Consider the following 17876-nt stretch of genomic DNA (forward strand, 5'->3'; position numbering starts at 1 on the left):
TTTGAAAGCCCGTTCGCTCTTTGTTCTCTCCGGGTGGGTTTTAAACATTACACACTTTCTTTTGTTTCTTTGTGTTTCCTGTTACAGAAAGTCAGCGAGAAGGTCGGCGGCGCGGAAGGAACCAAACTAGATGATGACTTCAAAGAAATGGAAAAGGTAAAAAAAAAAAAAGTATAAATATTTATTATGGTGGCCCTGACGGACAAAATAGCATTTCACAAAACACAAATACATTTCTACAACTACCTTTTGTTTTTTGAAATGTGGTCCACCGTAATTTCCTCTATTCACACAAAATATAATATAAAAAGTACTCCAAACCTAATATAAATCAAACCATTGCAGTTCATATTAAAGTGCTCATATTATACCCATTTTCAGGTTCATAATTGTATTTAGAGGTTATATAACAGAATAGGTTTACATGGTTTAATTTTCAAAAAACATCATATTTTTGTTGTACTGCACATTGCTGCAGCTCCTCTTTTCACCCTGTGTTCAGGTCTCTGTTTTAGCTACAGAGTGAGACCTCTCACTGCTGTACCATCTTTGTTGGCAGTCGCAGTACCTAGGTAAGGACTACTAGCCAGTCAGAAGCAGAGTATGAGGGCGTGCCCTGACAGTACCTAGGTAAGGACTACTAGCCAGTCAGAAGCAGAGTATGAGGGCGTGCCCTGACAGTACCTAGGTAAGGACTACTAGCCAGTCAGAAGCAGAGTATGAGGGCGTGCCCTGACAGTAGCTAGGTAAGGACTACTAGCCAGTCAGAAGCAGAGTATGAGGGCGTGCCCTGACAGTACCTAGGTAAGGACTACTAGCCAGTCAGAAGCAGAGTATGAGGGCGTGCCCTGACAGTAGCTAGGTAAGGACTACTAGCCAGTCAGAAACAGAGTATGAGGGCGTGCCCTGACAGTACCTAGGTAAGGACTACTAGCCAGTCAGAAGCAGAGTATGAGGGCGTGCCCTGACAGTAGCTAGGTAAGGACTACTAGCCAGTCAGAAGCAGAGTATGAGGGCGTGCCCTGACAGTACCTAGGTAAGGACTACTAGCCAGTCAGAAGCAGAGTATGAGGCGTGCCCTGACAGTACCCTAGGTAAGGACTACTAGCCAGTCAGAAGCAGAGTATGAGGGCGTGCCCTGACAGTACCCTAGGTAAGGACTACTAGCCAGTCAGAAGCAGAGTATGAGGCGTGCCCTGACAGTACCTAGGTAAGGACTACTAGCCAGTCAGAAGCAGAGTATGAGGCGTGCCCTGACAGTACCCTAGGTAAGGACTACTAGCCAGTCAGAAGCAGAGTATGAGGGCGTGCCCTGACAGTACCTAGGTAAGGACTACTAGCCAGTCAGAAGCAGAGTATGAGGGCGTGCTACGCTAGCAGCTAGGCGAGCATTATAACGTGTGTTACAAAGTGACCACGTTTGTCTCTGAAGTAAAGGCTGGACTACAACAGAGCTGTTTGGAGCAGTTTGTGAACAGTGTTTTCTGTTGGAGATGGTAAGTCCCTTTGGGGGGGACTTTGGGATTTTTCACTTTGTAAACCTATAACGTGCACAAAAAAGATATATAACACAATAAAGGAAAGGGAGAAAGCCTAAAAGTATAATATGAGCACTTTAAAATACTTATACATTTTTGGATTCTACCCATCTTACTCTCTGCCAGAAAGTGAATGAATGTATTCCCCAAAATGTTGAACTATTATTTGCTTTTTTTGTCTATCTATCTAGATTCACTCGTCGTCATTAAGTAGGTTAGTGTGCTTTCCTCTCATCGTGTCCCTGATGTGTTTTCCTCTGCAGAAGGTGGACATCACCAGCCGAGCGGTGTTGGACATCATGACCAGAACTACTGAGTACCTACAACCTAATCCAGGTATCCAACACACCGTTAGACCGCCACAACACGTAGCCTGAGGCCATAGTCACATTTGGAGTCTTTTTTTTTTAAGCTGGTTTCACATTATAATCCTGTGGAGTAAACCCTCGCTCCACTCGTTTGACAGCCCTAGTTCTCCCTCTCTCTCTCTCTCTCTCTCTCTCTCTCTCTCTCTCTCTCTCTCTCTTGTTTTCTGTAACGTCAGTAGCACCCCTCCCTCTCTTCAAGAACGTCGAAAAAACAACAAAAATGTCCCAAAATGACAAAACTTCGGAAAAAAATGATTTTCAGAGTCTTGAATACTGTAGCAGTAACTGTTTTCACAGCAACATAAGACGCTCTCGGCTACTTTTTGGAATAAAAATAACGCTGCCGGTTTCTTCATGTTTTACTAAAATAGCGCCCTAGCCACCTTCTCCTTTCAAAAAACAGAAGCCAAATGTGATCGTGGCCTCACGCAGCATCAGTCCCTCATAATAACATAACCGTCATGGCCGCTCCGCAGCGTCCAGAGCCAAGCTGAGTATGATCAGCACCATGTCAAAGATCCGCGGGCAGGAGAAGGGACCAGGGTACCCGCAGGCCGAGTCCGTCCTGGGAGACGCCATGCTGAGGTTCGGACGCGAGTTAGGGGAGGAGTCCAGCTTCGGTGAGTGGGAATGTACACGTTTATAGATAGAAATGTCACGATTGTGGGTTTTCTGTTGTAGTTGTTTCCTGTTTTATTTTGTAGTCTGTTTTCTCCCATGTCATGTCTTGTTTTACTTCCTGCCTTGTGTTTTCCCGCCTTTCTGATTGTCTGTGTGTGTGTGTATGTCTCTGTCTGTGTGTGTGTGTGTGTGTGTGTGTGTGTGTGTGTGTGTGTGTGTGTGTGTGTGTGTGTGTGTGTGTGTGTGTGTGTGTGTGTGTGTGTGTGTGTGTGTGTGTGTGTGTGTATGTGTGTGTGGCTCTCTCTGTGGTTCCTTTTGACATTTTATCATTGTCTTCATTTGTACCGATGATTTAAATGAGTTTTATTCTGATCCAAACAATAGAAGTGCTTCAACAACTTTGTAATATATATATATATATATATATATATATCTTCCTCCCCTCTGTCTCTTTCTCTCTCTCTCTCTCTCTCTCTCTCTCTCTCTCTCTCTCTCTCTCTCTCTCTCTCTCTCTCTCTCTCTCTCTCTCTCTCTCTCTCTCTCTCTCTCTCTCTCTCTTATTATATATATTTCCCTCTCTCTCTCTCTTTCTCTCTCTCTCTCTCTCTTATTATATATATTTCCCTCTCTCTCTCTCTTTCTCTCTGTCCCGTCCCCCCCAGGCCTGGCCCTGATCGATGCCAGCGAGGCGATGAAGGAGCTGGGCGAGGTGAAGGACGCCCTGGACATGGAGGTCAAACAGAACTTCATCGACCCGCTGCAGAACCTCCACGACAAAGACCTCAAAGAGATCCAGGTGAGGAAACCTGCTTCCCTGTTGAAAGGCTTCAGAGGAAACTAAAGGAGACCTTAAAGTAGTGGTTCCCACGGTGGGGTCAGAGGACCCCCCAGGGGCCCTATTTTAACGATCTAAAGCGCACGGCGTGAAGCGCCTGGCGCAGGTGGGTTTAGGGCGTGTCCAAATCCACTTTTGCTAGTTTGACGGCGGGAAAAAGTGTCCGTGCGCCGGGCACATGGTTCAAAAGGGTTGACCTTAGTGTCTTCATTAATCAGAGGTGAGTTTTGGGCGTAACATGCAATCAACCAATCAGAGATCATCTCCCATTCCCTTTAAAAGCCAGGCGCGTTTGGACCTTGGAGCATTGCTGTTATGATGGAGGATTTGCACCGTAATATTTTTATTTGTAATCTTCTGCATGTGTGTGTGCTGCTGTGCGTCCCTGTGTGTGTAACAAGCATAGTGTGCACGCTGTGCACGAGCCTAGGAGCATTTTACTAATTTGCTGTTAAAATAACAATGAAATGCTGCGTTATTGACTTTAGACCAGGTTTCTGTTGGTCAATGGTGCGATCACTTCCCGCTGCCTCAAGATAGCAATACGCCCAGAATGCACCTGAACACACCTCCCTGTAACACCAGCACGCCCAGAATGCACCTGAACACACCTCCCTGTAAGACCAGCACGCCCAGAATGCACCTGAACACACCTCCCTGTAAGACTAGCACGCCCATGGGCGCAAAGATGGGCGCAAAGATGGGTGCAGGTGCGTTTGCTATTTAAACGACGCGGGCGCTGGGCCCAACAAATTGACAACTGCATCGGTCTTAAACTAGCAAAGACACCTGCGTCGGGCTTTGTGTCGCGCAGCGTCAGGTGCAAGATAGGGCCCTGAATGTATCTGAAACATTTAAGCAGTAATGGAAGCTAAAGAAACTGCAGGGTACGGATGCTGCGTAAGAACTTTACTAGACACAAATCTAGAGACATTTTTATGAATCGTAAACGTTCTCCGAAGTCATTTGTTTTCCGTCTTGTTTCCCCTCTCTCGGCTGCAGCACCACCTGAAAAAGATGGAGGGCAGGCGTCTGGACTTTGACTACAAGAAGAAGCGCCAGGGGAAAGGGGTCCAGGACGAGGAACTCAAACAGGCGCTGGAGAAGTTCGACGAGAGCAAAGAGGTCGCTGAGCAGAGCATGTTCAACCTTCTGGAGAGCGATGTAAGGACTTAATTTACCTCGGCTACAAAGACTTTCAGACGTCAATTCATCTGCCCATTATTAGGGGTAATTGTGGGGGGTTTTAACCATGTTTTTGTGTCTACTCATGAAGTAGCGTATGTAGTGCCAATTCGTATGCCATTATTGGCGTGTTATCAAGACGCATACTCGCTTTTTAGCGTGTTTATCAACGCCGTTTGGCCTCCATTGACTTACATTAGCTTGCAATTGCGTGTGAATTAACGCCGTAGCGACTAGTATGAAAGCCCGAAAATCCGCGTAGGGAGGTTGGTCGGGGTGGAGGATGGGTCAAACACAGGACTTTCACCATGGAGACCGGGGATCGTGTCCCACGTCTCACGTTTCCTAAACCCAACCGGCGCTTTCTTCTCGCGATAACATGCCACGTGTATATTTACGGCTGCTGTATACAGCATAGACATACACGTGGATAGCTAAAACTAAGTACAGGTAACACGCCACTTGGCTTAAGAAAGTGGTCGTGTATGTTTACGCGAAGTCATGATGCCATGTTGCTATGTGACTGATTGGAGCAACAGTCTTTGAAAGTATGAACCGACTGCAGCGGTCTTGGTTAATTCTTGAGCAATTGCAAAGATTGTTGTCCCAATCAGTCACTCAGAAACAAAAAACAAGGGGTAAAAAATACCAACGTTACCCTGGTTGTTAGCACTGCTCTGCTCCAGTGAGTGACATGAGTGGAGAGCGACAGAAAAAGTAAGACCCAAGCAATGTTAAAACAACAAACACAATGGAAGTGGAAACAGAAATATGATCCGATTTTTTTTCCCCCCGAGGGAAACTGCAAAAACATCTTTTTAAAAAAACGGGGATATCTTGTCCACAATACGGACACAAACGTGATCAAATATTCACCCTTACCGTTGCTATAGTTACCCGTGTGTTGCTGTGCCAAGCCAGACCCAGGCCCAGCATGGGTACAGAACAGGGGGAGAGAAAAAAAACGTGTGTGTGTGTGTGTGTGTGTGTGTGTGTGTGTGTGTGTGTGTGTGTGTGTGTGTGTGTGTGTGTTGCAGATAGAGCAGGTGAGCCAGCTGGCAGCGTTGGTTCAGGCTCAGCTGGAATACCACAGCCGCTCGGCCGAAATCCTCCAACAGCTCGCCAGTAAAATGGAAGACAGGTATGGCTCTATATGTCTACTTGAGATTTTTACAAACAAACCCATAAACATACAGTCATAAGTGTGGATAGACAAACCTTTATTCTACTGTATCAGAATCAGAAAGGTATTCATTAGAGCTGCACAATATATCGTTCTTTTATCGTCATCGCGAAAGACACTCCGAGATTTTTGGTGTTAGTTGAAAGAAATCAGTAGAAAAACTGCACTTTAACATGTTGTTTAAGTGCTGCCTTTTATGTTTACTTCAAAGTTTAATTTGTTCAGTAAAAGAAAGTTGGACATGATTTCCTTTCATTTGTTTGAAATCCAACAAGCAGTTTGTTGTATTTTAGCAAAATACTGAATACTTCAATATCCGTTTATGTATCGCAAGTAATATTGTTATCACCGTATTCAACACCGTTATTGCATATAACATTGCTGTGTCTCAAATCGCGTGCTTCTGTACTTACACTAGCTATTTTGATTACATAGTGTGTTTACACTGTCAAAGTGTGGTCAAATGCAGTGCACTACGAGAACCCGGAAGGTGCACTCATCCATCCAACCATCCATCCATCCAACCATCCATCCATCCATCCATCCAACCATCCATCCATCCAATCAACCATTCATCCATCCAACCATCCATCCATCCATCCAACCATCCATCAATCCATCCATCCATCCATCCATCCATTTAACCATCCATCCATCCATCCATCCATCCATCCATCCATCCATCCATCCAACCAACCAACCATCCATCCATCTATTCATCCATTCATCCAACCATCCAACCATCAGTCCATCCATCCATCCATCCATCCATCCATCCATCCATCTCCCCTGTTGAAATGTACGCACTATGCAATTCAGTACGTAGTGTACAAAGTGTTCTGCCTGTTAACGGAAGTGTGCGGTTTGAGACACAAACATATCGTGCAGCCCAACTGTTTATAGCCACAGTAGTCACTGTTCATGGAGTTTGCCTTGGTGATAGGTGCGTACATACACAAACCAACATATTGAACGTTGATAATGTGTCCCTCCAGGATAAAAGAAGTGTCCAATAAACCGAGGAAGGAGTACACTCCCAAACCCCGAATGACTCTGGAGCTGCTGCCATCCAGCGAGAGCCACAACGGGGGGATCCACTCGGCCAAATCGCCCGGAAGATCACCAGGTACACTGGCTGGGAGTCCACTCTGGGTCGGAGAACGAGTGCTGGAACCATAGAAACAAAATGGATAGAAATTTACACTACCGGTCAAAAGTTTGGGGTCACTTATACATTCCCATTCCACTCCATTACAGACAGAATACCAGCTGAGATTAGTTGCATTGTTTTTTTAATCAGGGCAGCAGTTTTCAGATATTACATTATGTGCTTACATAATTGCAAAAGGGTTCTCGACTGTTGTAGAAAGAAGTGGCTGATCTTTAATGCAATATCTACATTGCCCATTATCAGCAACCATTCATCCAACGTTTCCAAAGGCCCATTCTGTTCACTAATCTGATATCATTTTAAAAGGCTAACTGAGAAAACATTGGAGAACCCTTTTGCAATTATGTAAGCACATAATGTAATCTGGAAACTGCTGCCCTGATTAAAAAAACAACTTTTAAGTGGTAAGTTAAGCTTTTGACCGGTAGTGTATATATACAGTTATATGTTGTATATATACGGTGTAATTTACATTTTATTTATTTATTTTTCCTTTTTAAACGTTTTTGTTGCTTTTCGGAGTTTTTGCGAGGGTTATTTTGGGCAGTGTTGTCGCCTTTTTAATTTTTTTTTGCCTCTTGGCCTTTTTGTCGCTTCTTTTGATTTTTTTTGTAGCTTTTTTTTTTCGAAATTTGCAGACATGTCCCTGGATAGTTGGAGATCTGGAGATTGGAGAGTTGTTTTTCTGGCGTTTTTTGAACATTTTAGTTTTACTTTTTCAAGGTTTTTGTCTCATATTTCAATCCATGCAGACATGTCCCGGTACCTCCCTAAATAGTTGGAGATCTCAATCCCCCAATGTTGAGCCCCAAGTCACGCCCTTGGCTGGACCCCCACCCCCCCCAAAAAAAAATATTATAATTTCCTTTACATACATAAAGACATTTGCACCATAACGTGTTACATACAGAAGAGGTATGTAAAAAATTGCCAATTAGACAATTATGTAATAACTGTTACAGGCCTACAATTCATATATTTCTGGCTTGTGTGTCCCCCGCCCCCCAGCCCCCATGGACCAGCCGTGTTGCCGAGCGCTCTACGACTTTGAACCAGAGAACGAGGGCGAGCTGGGCTTTAAAGAGGGCGACATCATCACCCTGACCAATCAGATCGACGACAACTGGTACGAGGGCATGATCAACGGCCAGTCGGGCTTCTTCCCCATCAACTACGTGGATATTCTGGTGCCGCTCCCCCATTAGTTCCCCCCACCCCCCGCCAATGACCTGACCCTCAAACCCCTCGACCAATCCAGACACCCTGAAAAACAAAAAACCACGCCCTCCTTCTACTTCTTCTTCCTGTGCTTTTTGTGCGATTCTGCTTTCACAAAAACAGGACTGCAATGACAGAGACGGAGATGGAGACGGGGATGGACGGGACGAGGCAGTGGGGCGGTGATGGGAGGAGGATTTTAAGTGTGAGAGATGCAGAAAGGAGGGATTGAAAGGGGAAGACAAGACGCAGAGATGATGTTCTTTTTACACCGCTCACTCAGCCGGGCGGCACTGGGAACCAATGAGGCTTTGGAGACTCAAAGGCAGGGTGTATATGTACGTGCATGTGTGTGTCTGTATGTGCGTTTCGACTTGTTCTTACTCTATTATGACCGAGCCAGCACAAAGCCTCGCTTGTCTGTTTAACTCCCTGACAGCTTCTTTTGTGCTGCTGTCTTTTCTTCTCTTCTTGAAGGGGTTACTTCAGGGTTTTTTTTTGAACATGGGCTCTCATTTTTCTCGTTTTTGTGTCTTAGTGTGTGATGGGAACAACCGTATTTGAAATTGGTGCAGTATTAAGCAAGACGAAACTGCAATGTAACGTTATAATGAGCAATTTCGTTGATTTTGCATCCGCTAAAAGTTCAGTTTTTGCCACTGACAGGCTCAGATTATTATTCTAAGTGTCTGACAACATTATGGAAAGGATCCCTACAGAGATAGACCTTTTGGTTAAAGAGTAAGATCCTTTTTGTTTAACATGAAACAGCCCCGAAAATCGCCATCGCTAAACTCACCAGACTCCATGTAAATAAACAGTACTGTTATCAGCGTAAAACACAATTCATTCAAAGTCGTGGTTTGGTTAAAATAAACCCCTAATTCACCCATTTACATGTGAAAATATGCTGGCTCTGTACACGCTAAAAGTACTGATTATTTACATGGAGTCTGGTGGGTTTGGTGACGGCGATTTCAGATCTGTTTCTGGTTAAACAAAAAGGATCTTACTCTTAAACAAAAAGGTCTATCTCTGTAGGGATCCTTTCCATAATGTTGTCAGACATTTAGAATAATAATTTGAGCCTTTCAGCAGAGAAAATGTTCCCATCAGTCACTTAGACACCAATGCGTGGGAAAATAGGGTCCAGTTTGAAAAAAAACCTTTAAGTTTCTTGCTGTTTTTCTCTCAAAGTACTTCTGTCTTTTCTACCTTGACTTGCCTTTCCTGTGCTCTTCTTCAGTCCGAGATTTGTCACAGTCTTCCCCACTTTCTGTCTTTTTCTCCTTCCCTTCTTTACTTGCACTTTCAGCATGGCTCCATACCATGTACAGGCCTCTAGCTCATGGTCCGGAGCCGCAGATAGGGCACCAGACCATTCTGCTTTTCTTTGAGTACATCTCGTACTCTTGTAACATACTCTGCCTTTTTTTCTGAGTATCGACTCAACTGGCTGTACGCATGAACCAGCCAAATCAGAAACGAGAGTAGAAAGACGCCCGTGAAATGTAGTTGTTTTTTTTAGGGGTGCATCTTTGGAATAAAGTCGTATCTGCAATAAGTAGATTTTTACAGACTACTCGTCACCCATTCATCCTTTAATGGATAGGTTTTTAAAGGTCTTAGGGTCAGGAAACTCATTTAACACGTTGATAAACTCTGGGTTACGTGATTTACCGGACAGCAGCGCCAGTTGCATTGACCAGAACTTTTCACCAGGTGTGCATGGAGGAAAAGATGCTTAGATTTTTTTTTTTTTTTCTGAGTCACCCATTCATAGTGTTCTGTGTGGAGTAGATACGTGTTCACTCGTCTTATTCGTGGTTTTTGCATGCTGGACTGCGTGAGCCGTATTAAAATTCATAGATTTAAGTCCTCTACCATTAATTACATTTAGGAAGGCTGATGCTCAGCGGGTCCTTAAAGTGGCAGTCCTTAACATTTCAGTCCTGGGTGATAGAATTTCTTAGACTGACGTCGTCATATTCAGATTCTAGTCAGAATATGAGTCTGATACCGCTCCATTGGGCTGTGATTATGGGGCATGTTTCAACCGAACCAGGAAAGAAAAGGCCTCTGCACTCAATTGGATAGACCTACAACCAATCAGAGCAACGGATAGACCTACCACCAATCAGAGCAACGGATAGACGTACCACCAATCAGAGCCACAGATAGACCTACCACCAATCAGAGCAACGGATAGACCTACCACCAATCAGAGCAACGGATAGACCTACCACCAATCAGAGCAACGGATAGACCTACAACCAATCAGAGCAATGGAGTAGCCTATGTGATGTATGTTGAACTTTTGCCGAATCCCGTAGGAAGGATGGCAAAAACATCTTTCCGTCCGACAAATGCCTTGATCGTGGTTCTCTGTTCTGTCGATATCTTCTATAACAGACGCGATGGCAGCCATCTTTGTTGTAAACTAATTCAACCCAAGCGCTCTTTGGTGATGTGGTTGATTACGTTACCGTTGATCGTCTGTCCATCATCGTATAAAGCCCGCCCTGACAATTTGATTGGGCCGATCAGCTATGGTTTAACGTTTCAACGTTGTGAAACATTAGCAGTTTGGTTCGGTTTAGGCACCAAAACTACTTGGTTAAGTTTAGGAAAATATGGTGGTTTGGGTTCAAATCAGATGTTACTTCACTTCCTGAACTTGACGTAGCTCCGTTTGTTCCGTAAAGTTAAAAAAAACTCGTTGTTTAATTTTATTTTCAAACGGGATGAAAGTCCTGTGTGTGTTTAATCCACCCACCAACCCAGTTCGTCACCTTACTTCCTGCTTTGCTCCCGTCATCACTACTACGGTCACTAGAGGTCACCGCCACTATAAACGTAAATATGACTCGTAATTGCTGCTTGAACAAACGACCCATTTGGGCGTTTTTCGGAGGAGGACAGTCTCGTAGTAACTGTTAGCCGTGCTAGTTCCCTGGAGTTTAAAGTAGGACTTTATTGGGACTTTTTGGCGATAACTTTTACCCCACCACAGTGCTACCTACCTAAGTGTTTGTCTATATCAGAAGTGTTCTTTATAAGGCAGTGTTTAAAGAGTCTAGTCCTTATTCTTAAGGGCTCTTTAATAATTCAACTATTTATCACAGATTTTTACATTAAACAGATCAACTTTTTTAAGGCCGCTGGAAAGCATCGGTACATGTTTTTGCGTTTGATCGCAGCCAGGGCTTTAAATTAACACCTGCCAACCTGCCAAATGCGGGTAAAAAAAAATGTTTTTGGCTTGTAACCAGGGTAAGACCATACCCCAGTTACTGCTGTGCATATTTCGTGCACAGCGAGTGTTGCCAGATTGGTCTGTTTTCCACCAAGAATTTTTGGCGGTTTTGTGTTCGCTTGGCTTGGAAACGTTTGCTTGACGTGTCTTACAACCGTTAGGAACGTGCCTGGCGCATGTGGTATAGATTACAAGCTACGCTAAAACGGAGAAGACGAACGGAACGGCGCAAAACAAACCAGAGGAGCTGAAATTAGGTAGTAAACTTAGTTAGGAAAGCATGTGGCTAGTGGAACATCTGATTGGCTGGTAACTTTAGATATCTGCTAGCCACGTTGGTTTGTGATCTAAAAAAGTTAATTTAAAACCCTGATCGCAGCAGCTGAACATTTTAACACCAGAATGTCAGATTTTGTCAGCTTTGGCACTTATCGACTTTGGTTCGCTAACGAGAAAAGCTGCCAGTGAGTTTCACAGACGATTAGACAGATGACTGCAATGTCGAAGCAAAGAGATCTGATCAAATGTGTCTTGTCCGTCCATTCAAACGAAACATGAGACTGATGAACTTGTTGGTCTGGTGCTGGGTTTATATCGACTCCATTGTACATAAAACAACTGCATGGTGTCAAAGATCGGAGCTCTTCGTCTACATCGGTCTAGATTTGTGTTCTCATTTACCATGCTCACATTTTTAAAACTAAAACTGAACTTTAAGGTTTTATTGGATATTTAATGTGTAGACTGTATTGTTAAATTAAAACAGCGTAGGGTCTTTCTATCCGGGCGTTTGTGTGGCTAACAGGCTAGCCTTTTCGCTTCACTTTCCCGTCTTTGCAGTGTTGAGCAGCAGAATACTTAAAAGTTTAAGTATTTAGCGCCTGAGTATGGAGTCATCCTAAATGTAACAGATTTTGTTAAAAATACAGAGAAAGGTTTTATATATTGAGAATAAATCTTGGGATGCATAGTCTGAAGGACGAAACATTTTTACTTTGAATGGTTTTTGTCACATTTTCAATTGTAGTGACCCCTTTGCCTATCAAACGAACGGCCACCACGGTTGACAATTGCTAGAAGTTTGTTTAAGACTCGTGCAATAGACAACCAAATGTCCAGTGTTTTTAATACAAAGACTGTCCCACTATAACCAGTCCACTCAGCCTCTCTGTATACCACTACACTACTTTTTTCTACGCTTTATCGACCCATTTGACGTATTTTTTTTAAAATCTTTTGACGCTTTTTCTTCGCTTATTTATGACGTTTTTTCCAACGTTTTCAGTGCTTTTTTCAACACTTTTTGACGCTTTTTTGGACGCACTTTTCGACGTTTTCAACGCTTTTTTGGACGCCTTTTTGGACGTTTTGGACCCTTGACTATAATCTCTTGTCTAATTGACAGTGAACTACTGCCCCAAGTGGCAGGAGGCCCAAAACTAACAGAATCCAAAATGGCTCTTGAAACAATTATTACACATTACATTACAAGTCATTTATTACAATAACAGCCAAGGGGCTTTACGGACATGGACTGATACAAACTCTAACTTTTTTTTTTCCAATCTTTTTTCCCATTCCCTGATTTATATTTAGGATGTTGTCACTTTTGTCCCTGACCCAAAATCTACTCAAAATCTACTCTCTCTTCCGCTCAATTTTCATTTTCCTTCAGTACATTTTTGGGTCAAATCTTTACCGGTCCAATCAGCAAACAGAGGGAGTGGCTGAGAACGATGACGTTGAGGTCGTCCGCTAGTTTGAGTTGTAGTTCCGTAATGGCGGCAGAGAAAGATGCGAGCGAAGCCATTCGGTCCGTTGTGGCAACGCTGCCGAATATCCAGAAGTTAAAAGTCTGGTAGGACCAGGCTACATGTAGGTAGGTTTATCAAACTATTGTCAGAATGTAAAAGAACCGTTTGGTTTTTAAAGTGGATACTTCATCTTCTTGTATTCTGAATACATTACAACAAGTCGACAATAGTTAGTTATAGTACATACAATAGTAATATTACAATAGTAATAATACACCCGGTTTGGTTGGAGGATGGGAACGTTTAAGAGTTCCTCTTGAAAGCCATAATGTTGTTTTAGACTCAGATAATAATATTTTCAACCAGAGATTCAATATCATCTCTCTACAGTCAATAAACGTTGAATACCAAGGCAATAAATCATAATATAACAATAACATGTTTCAATAAAAGGAAGAGATGTCTGTCTATCTAAAGAGCTGTCGGACATCTCTTCCATTGCCAAAGCACATTTGTGACAGCGTCAATAAAATCACAAACAAACTCTAACGTAACTAACTCTCTTTCTGCCAGATACTGTACCTGCTTGACTAAAACTGTTACAGGCTGTTGTAAAAGATGGCATTTTGGGGCACAACTGTGTTCAGTGTTCTCCTTTTGATTTTCTTTGTTTTGTCTGTTCGTTCGGAGTCTAAAACCTGATTTTTCAAGTCCGCCTGTGGAAAGTCTGTGAACTGCATTAAAGGACAATTCCGGCGCAAAATGAACCTATGGGTTAATAACACGTGTACCAAGTCAACCGTTCTCTGGGAGATGTTTTCATGCTAATTGAATGTGTCTCTCGCTTGAAACAAGCTACCGCAAACGGGTGATTAGCTTGTAACGCTAGCTTTCGGGACAGAGGGTAAATTGCTATTTTATACCACTAACAAGGCTCAAAATAGCACCACACTTCCATGATAGCATAATGAGGGTCCCTACATGTAAACCGAAGCATTGAGAACTTTGTGTACAGACAGTTTATTAATAAGATTATAAAGACTGTAGCGTTCACGTATACAAGCAGGCGCCATCTTGGAAAACAGTCATGACCAGTCGAACCACCTGTAAACATGAACGCTACTGTCTTTATAATCTATCTTTTTAATAAAATAGCGATTTACCCTCTGCCCCGAAAGCTAGCATTAGAAGCTAATCACCGGTTTGCGGTAGCTTGTTTCTAGCTAGAGACACCTTCGATTAGCATGAAAACATATCCCAGAGAACGGTCGACTCGGTACACATATGTTATTAACCCCTAGGTACGTTTTGCGCCGGAATTGTCCTTTAAACTGAATGACTTCACAGCTGTTTTGGGATGGTTTTCCAAATAAAAACAGGGAGATATTCATCCCGCTGGAGCCTCGGTTAACTCTGCATTAGTTACTTATTTGTTTATCTTAGTTATGCTATATTTGTATAGCTCTCCTCTCCAAATTACAAAGTGCTTTAAAAAATCTTGAATATGTTTTTAATTATTTTGCACCTTGTCCGAATGGTTTCTCTTCTTTTTGTGTGTTTTTTCCTCATGCTGATTTGCCCTCTAATGGCGAGATGTATTCTAACCTCAATGAGGGACTTGTACAGTGTTACACTCCTGTTTTCTCTTTTCACCCAAATGAGAGTCGGATTTAGGCCACGTTACCTGCCTCAGTTTAATTTCAACATCGCTCTCAGATTGTCGAGCAGAGCACTTTGAATCCAACCCTTCGACTGAAGCTTTAGTTCTCCGGTCCGTCCTCAGAGATAGAGCGGCTCTGAAAGCAGAAATGTTCTCATTGGTTCGGCTAAACTTCCCGAAAAGTCAGATTATACGACTGATTATGTATTCACATGTTGACTGTTTCTGATATAATAGAAAATCAAGGCAACAGGAAATCGCCCCTTAATCTCAAAACTGCATATTTCTAATTAAAAAAAAAACATATTTAGATGCATGTGGTCTTTGTTATTACATTCAAGTCAAGTCAAGTGGGTTTTATTGTAATTTCAACCATATACACTGTGTATAGTGAGACGAAACAACGTTTCACCATGGATCAAGTGGTGTTACACGCTGAGCACGCTGTTACATTTAAAATATGTAAAAATGACATTTGAGACAGGCTACGTTTAGTGCACACGAGAGAGTATCTTTTTATTAAACTGAAGGGAGTCAGTCAGGGATTACAGAATATGGCTAAGAGTCATGTGACGTTCATAATCAATTAACCCGAGGGGCACCCGGAGAGCGCAGACCTCCGTGAAAGGCTGCCGTTCATCTGCATGTACGACAGAAGAGAAAATCTGCAGACTTTCCCTTAAGTTACCAGCTAACGGTAGCGGTAGCTAGCTAGTTTTAAAAAACTAATCTCGTAGTTCTGCAATGTTTGACCCTGCAAGATCCCCAGTCTAACATATTACGACATTATGTCGTCAACGTTAGCTGTGAGATGATAGTCTTTAGATGTGAGATGGTGTCTGACTTTAGTCTTTTCAAAGTCTGTTCAGAGTCGTCTAGTATATGGAAGGCATTAGCGAACAGTTACATCTTTTTAGGCCCCACCCAACACATCTGAACCAATGAGATTGTTCCTGCTCTGTGGGCTGTTTTGCTTTCAATAAACTTAACTGATAATGATAACGTGGCCTTGGTCTGGCCGTGTTACATTATGCCTTGTGGCTGTATAAAATAAGCCTGTATGAACCTAGTGTCTTCTGGTGAGCTACATGTGTGTATGTGGGTATATACACACCGTGTTGCTATTTATTTATGTAATGTATGTATTTATTTATTTATTCCTGCGTCCTCTTTATGGATTCGGCACCTGTGGCGTATTTGACGGTTGTCAATACATCGGTGTATGATGTGTAGGGATGGAGGGAGGGAGAGTGAAGGGATATTTGGGTGTGGGGTGGGGGCTTGGTCAATGGGAAAACCTAGCTGTGATATTAACTATCTAATTGATACTAATATAATCTAAGACCACTGTATGTATATCTGCTTGTCGTGAAGATGATCTACAATGTAATGACAATAAAGAATTAACACTATGATCAACTCTGCAGACATATGGAGTTCAATCTGTTCTTTAATGTGCTCATTTTCAGGTTCATACTTGTATTTTGGGTTTCTACTGAAACATGTTTACATGCTTAACGCTTGTGGTGTCTTCCAATCGACCAAAATCCAATTTTTTTTGCGCTTTTTCCCATGTTTTTGTTGCTTATTTTGATTCTTTTATAAATGTTTTTTCCACTTTTTCAACGTTTTTTTATTAATGGTCAATAAACCTAATTTAAATGCATAACCTCTGCTTTTTTTAAACAAGAAATGTGGCATAATGTCATTTAAATTAGGTTTATTGACCATGAATAAAAAATAAAAAAAAAACGTTAAAAAAGTGACAAAAACATTTATAAAAGAATCAAAATAAGCAACAAAAAGCGCCAAAAAAAAGTACATTTTGGTCGATGGGAAATGCCAATTTTTTCAGTTTAAAAAAGCAGAAATGATGCATTATTTTGACTAATAGTTAAGATCAGAGAATGTTGAGTGAATCACAGACTGGTATATGTCAAAGTTTGTTCAGGATACAGTTTTTAAACCATTTAAAAAAATATATATAAAAGAAATGCTATAAAACCCACAATTCAATGGAAGTAATCATTCATTTTACATACGAAGAATGTTGGTGGGTTCAATACAACGTATGTGCATGCAGCCATGCTGTTTTTGGGCAATTTGTTTGTAAGAAACCCATATTTAAGAACTTTCAAAACGGGTCAAATTTGGACGACTTAAACGTCTGTCTGCAACGCTCCATTTTAGCAATTTAATGGTACGTTCAATTTGAACGGAGAAGTCGGGATTAACGAGTTCCCAGTCGGAAATTACGAAGAAGAACAACGCCCCCTGAAGTCGAATTTCCGACTCGGGAAGTCGGAGAACCTCGCAGTACCCCGAGCAAAGCCAACGTGGCTGCTCTGTTCATCAACAGTAGTGAAAGCTGTAGTAACATACTGTTTATTTAATCTTGAGTCTTATTTGTGTCTCATTAAATCCATCTTGAACACAGTACTGTCCAACTTCTATCTGTGGACATGTTGCTATTGTGTTTGTACGCTCAAAACACAGCGTAATGCGTTGTTATCAACTGGTATTGCTAACAATGGCTGATCTGGCTGTGAAATAACGGTTGTTCCCGCTAGTTGTATCGAAACGCGGTCAACTCGGTTGTAACGCCATTCCAAGCTACGACTTCCAAGGTAAAGGGAGCGCGCTTTAAGCCCACCTCTAAGTCCTGCTTCAAGCCCAGTCTGCTCTAATTGGTCAGCGTTTCCTTGTTTTTGTTTTTTTGCATCTGCGCTCTCAGCGTCTCTGCACCGTCATTGCAGCCAGAGAATGACTGTAACGGTTTATTTAAAGGCACAGTTCCTGAATACGGCTGTGTGCTTTTCCCTGTGGATTGATGTTTTGATACTTTCACAATATAGATCTCCAAGTCTTTGATAATGTTTAAAAGTATCTGTGTTTCTCCTTCTTATCAGGTCTGCAGCCTTGCAAACTGTCGGCTGGTTGGTTTGTTTACAGCAACCATAGCAACGCACAGAGCTGAACGTAAGCCGTAAACAAGCAAGATGCCGTAAACTGCGGTAAAACCCACGACTGAGACGCATATTCCAAATGTTCTATATACATGTCCAAAGAATGCCTCTAAAACCCGAA

At 42.4% G+C, this 17876-nt stretch overlaps 1 protein-coding gene across 1 annotated transcript in view; it reads left to right on the plus strand.

The window, feature by feature from the left end:
* LOC144513242 (endophilin-A1-like) overlaps window positions 1–8781 on the plus strand; it is a 31792-nt gene extending 23011 nt beyond the window's left edge. The window contains exons 2-11 of the mRNA XM_078244256.1: window positions 88–156; window positions 1802–1874; window positions 2383–2526; window positions 3190–3323; window positions 4365–4526; window positions 5585–5688; window positions 6726–6856; window positions 7540–7543; window positions 7783–7798; window positions 7864–8781. Of these exons, the coding sequence (XP_078100382.1) occupies window positions 88–156; window positions 1802–1874; window positions 2383–2526; window positions 3190–3323; window positions 4365–4526; window positions 5585–5688; window positions 6726–6856; window positions 7540–7543; window positions 7783–7798; window positions 7864–8106 (1080 nt within the window). The 3' untranslated portion in view covers window positions 8107–8781. The remainder of the gene's footprint in view (window positions 1–87; window positions 157–1801; window positions 1875–2382; window positions 2527–3189; window positions 3324–4364; window positions 4527–5584; window positions 5689–6725; window positions 6857–7539; window positions 7544–7782; window positions 7799–7863) is intronic.
* Window positions 8782–17876: the final 9095 nt, after the last annotated feature.

Source organism: Sander vitreus, unplaced genomic scaffold, assembly GCF_031162955.1.
Source record: "Sander vitreus isolate 19-12246 unplaced genomic scaffold, sanVit1 ctg154_0, whole genome shotgun sequence".
In the NCBI taxonomy this organism is placed as follows: Eukaryota; Metazoa; Chordata; class Actinopteri; order Perciformes; family Percidae; genus Sander; species Sander vitreus.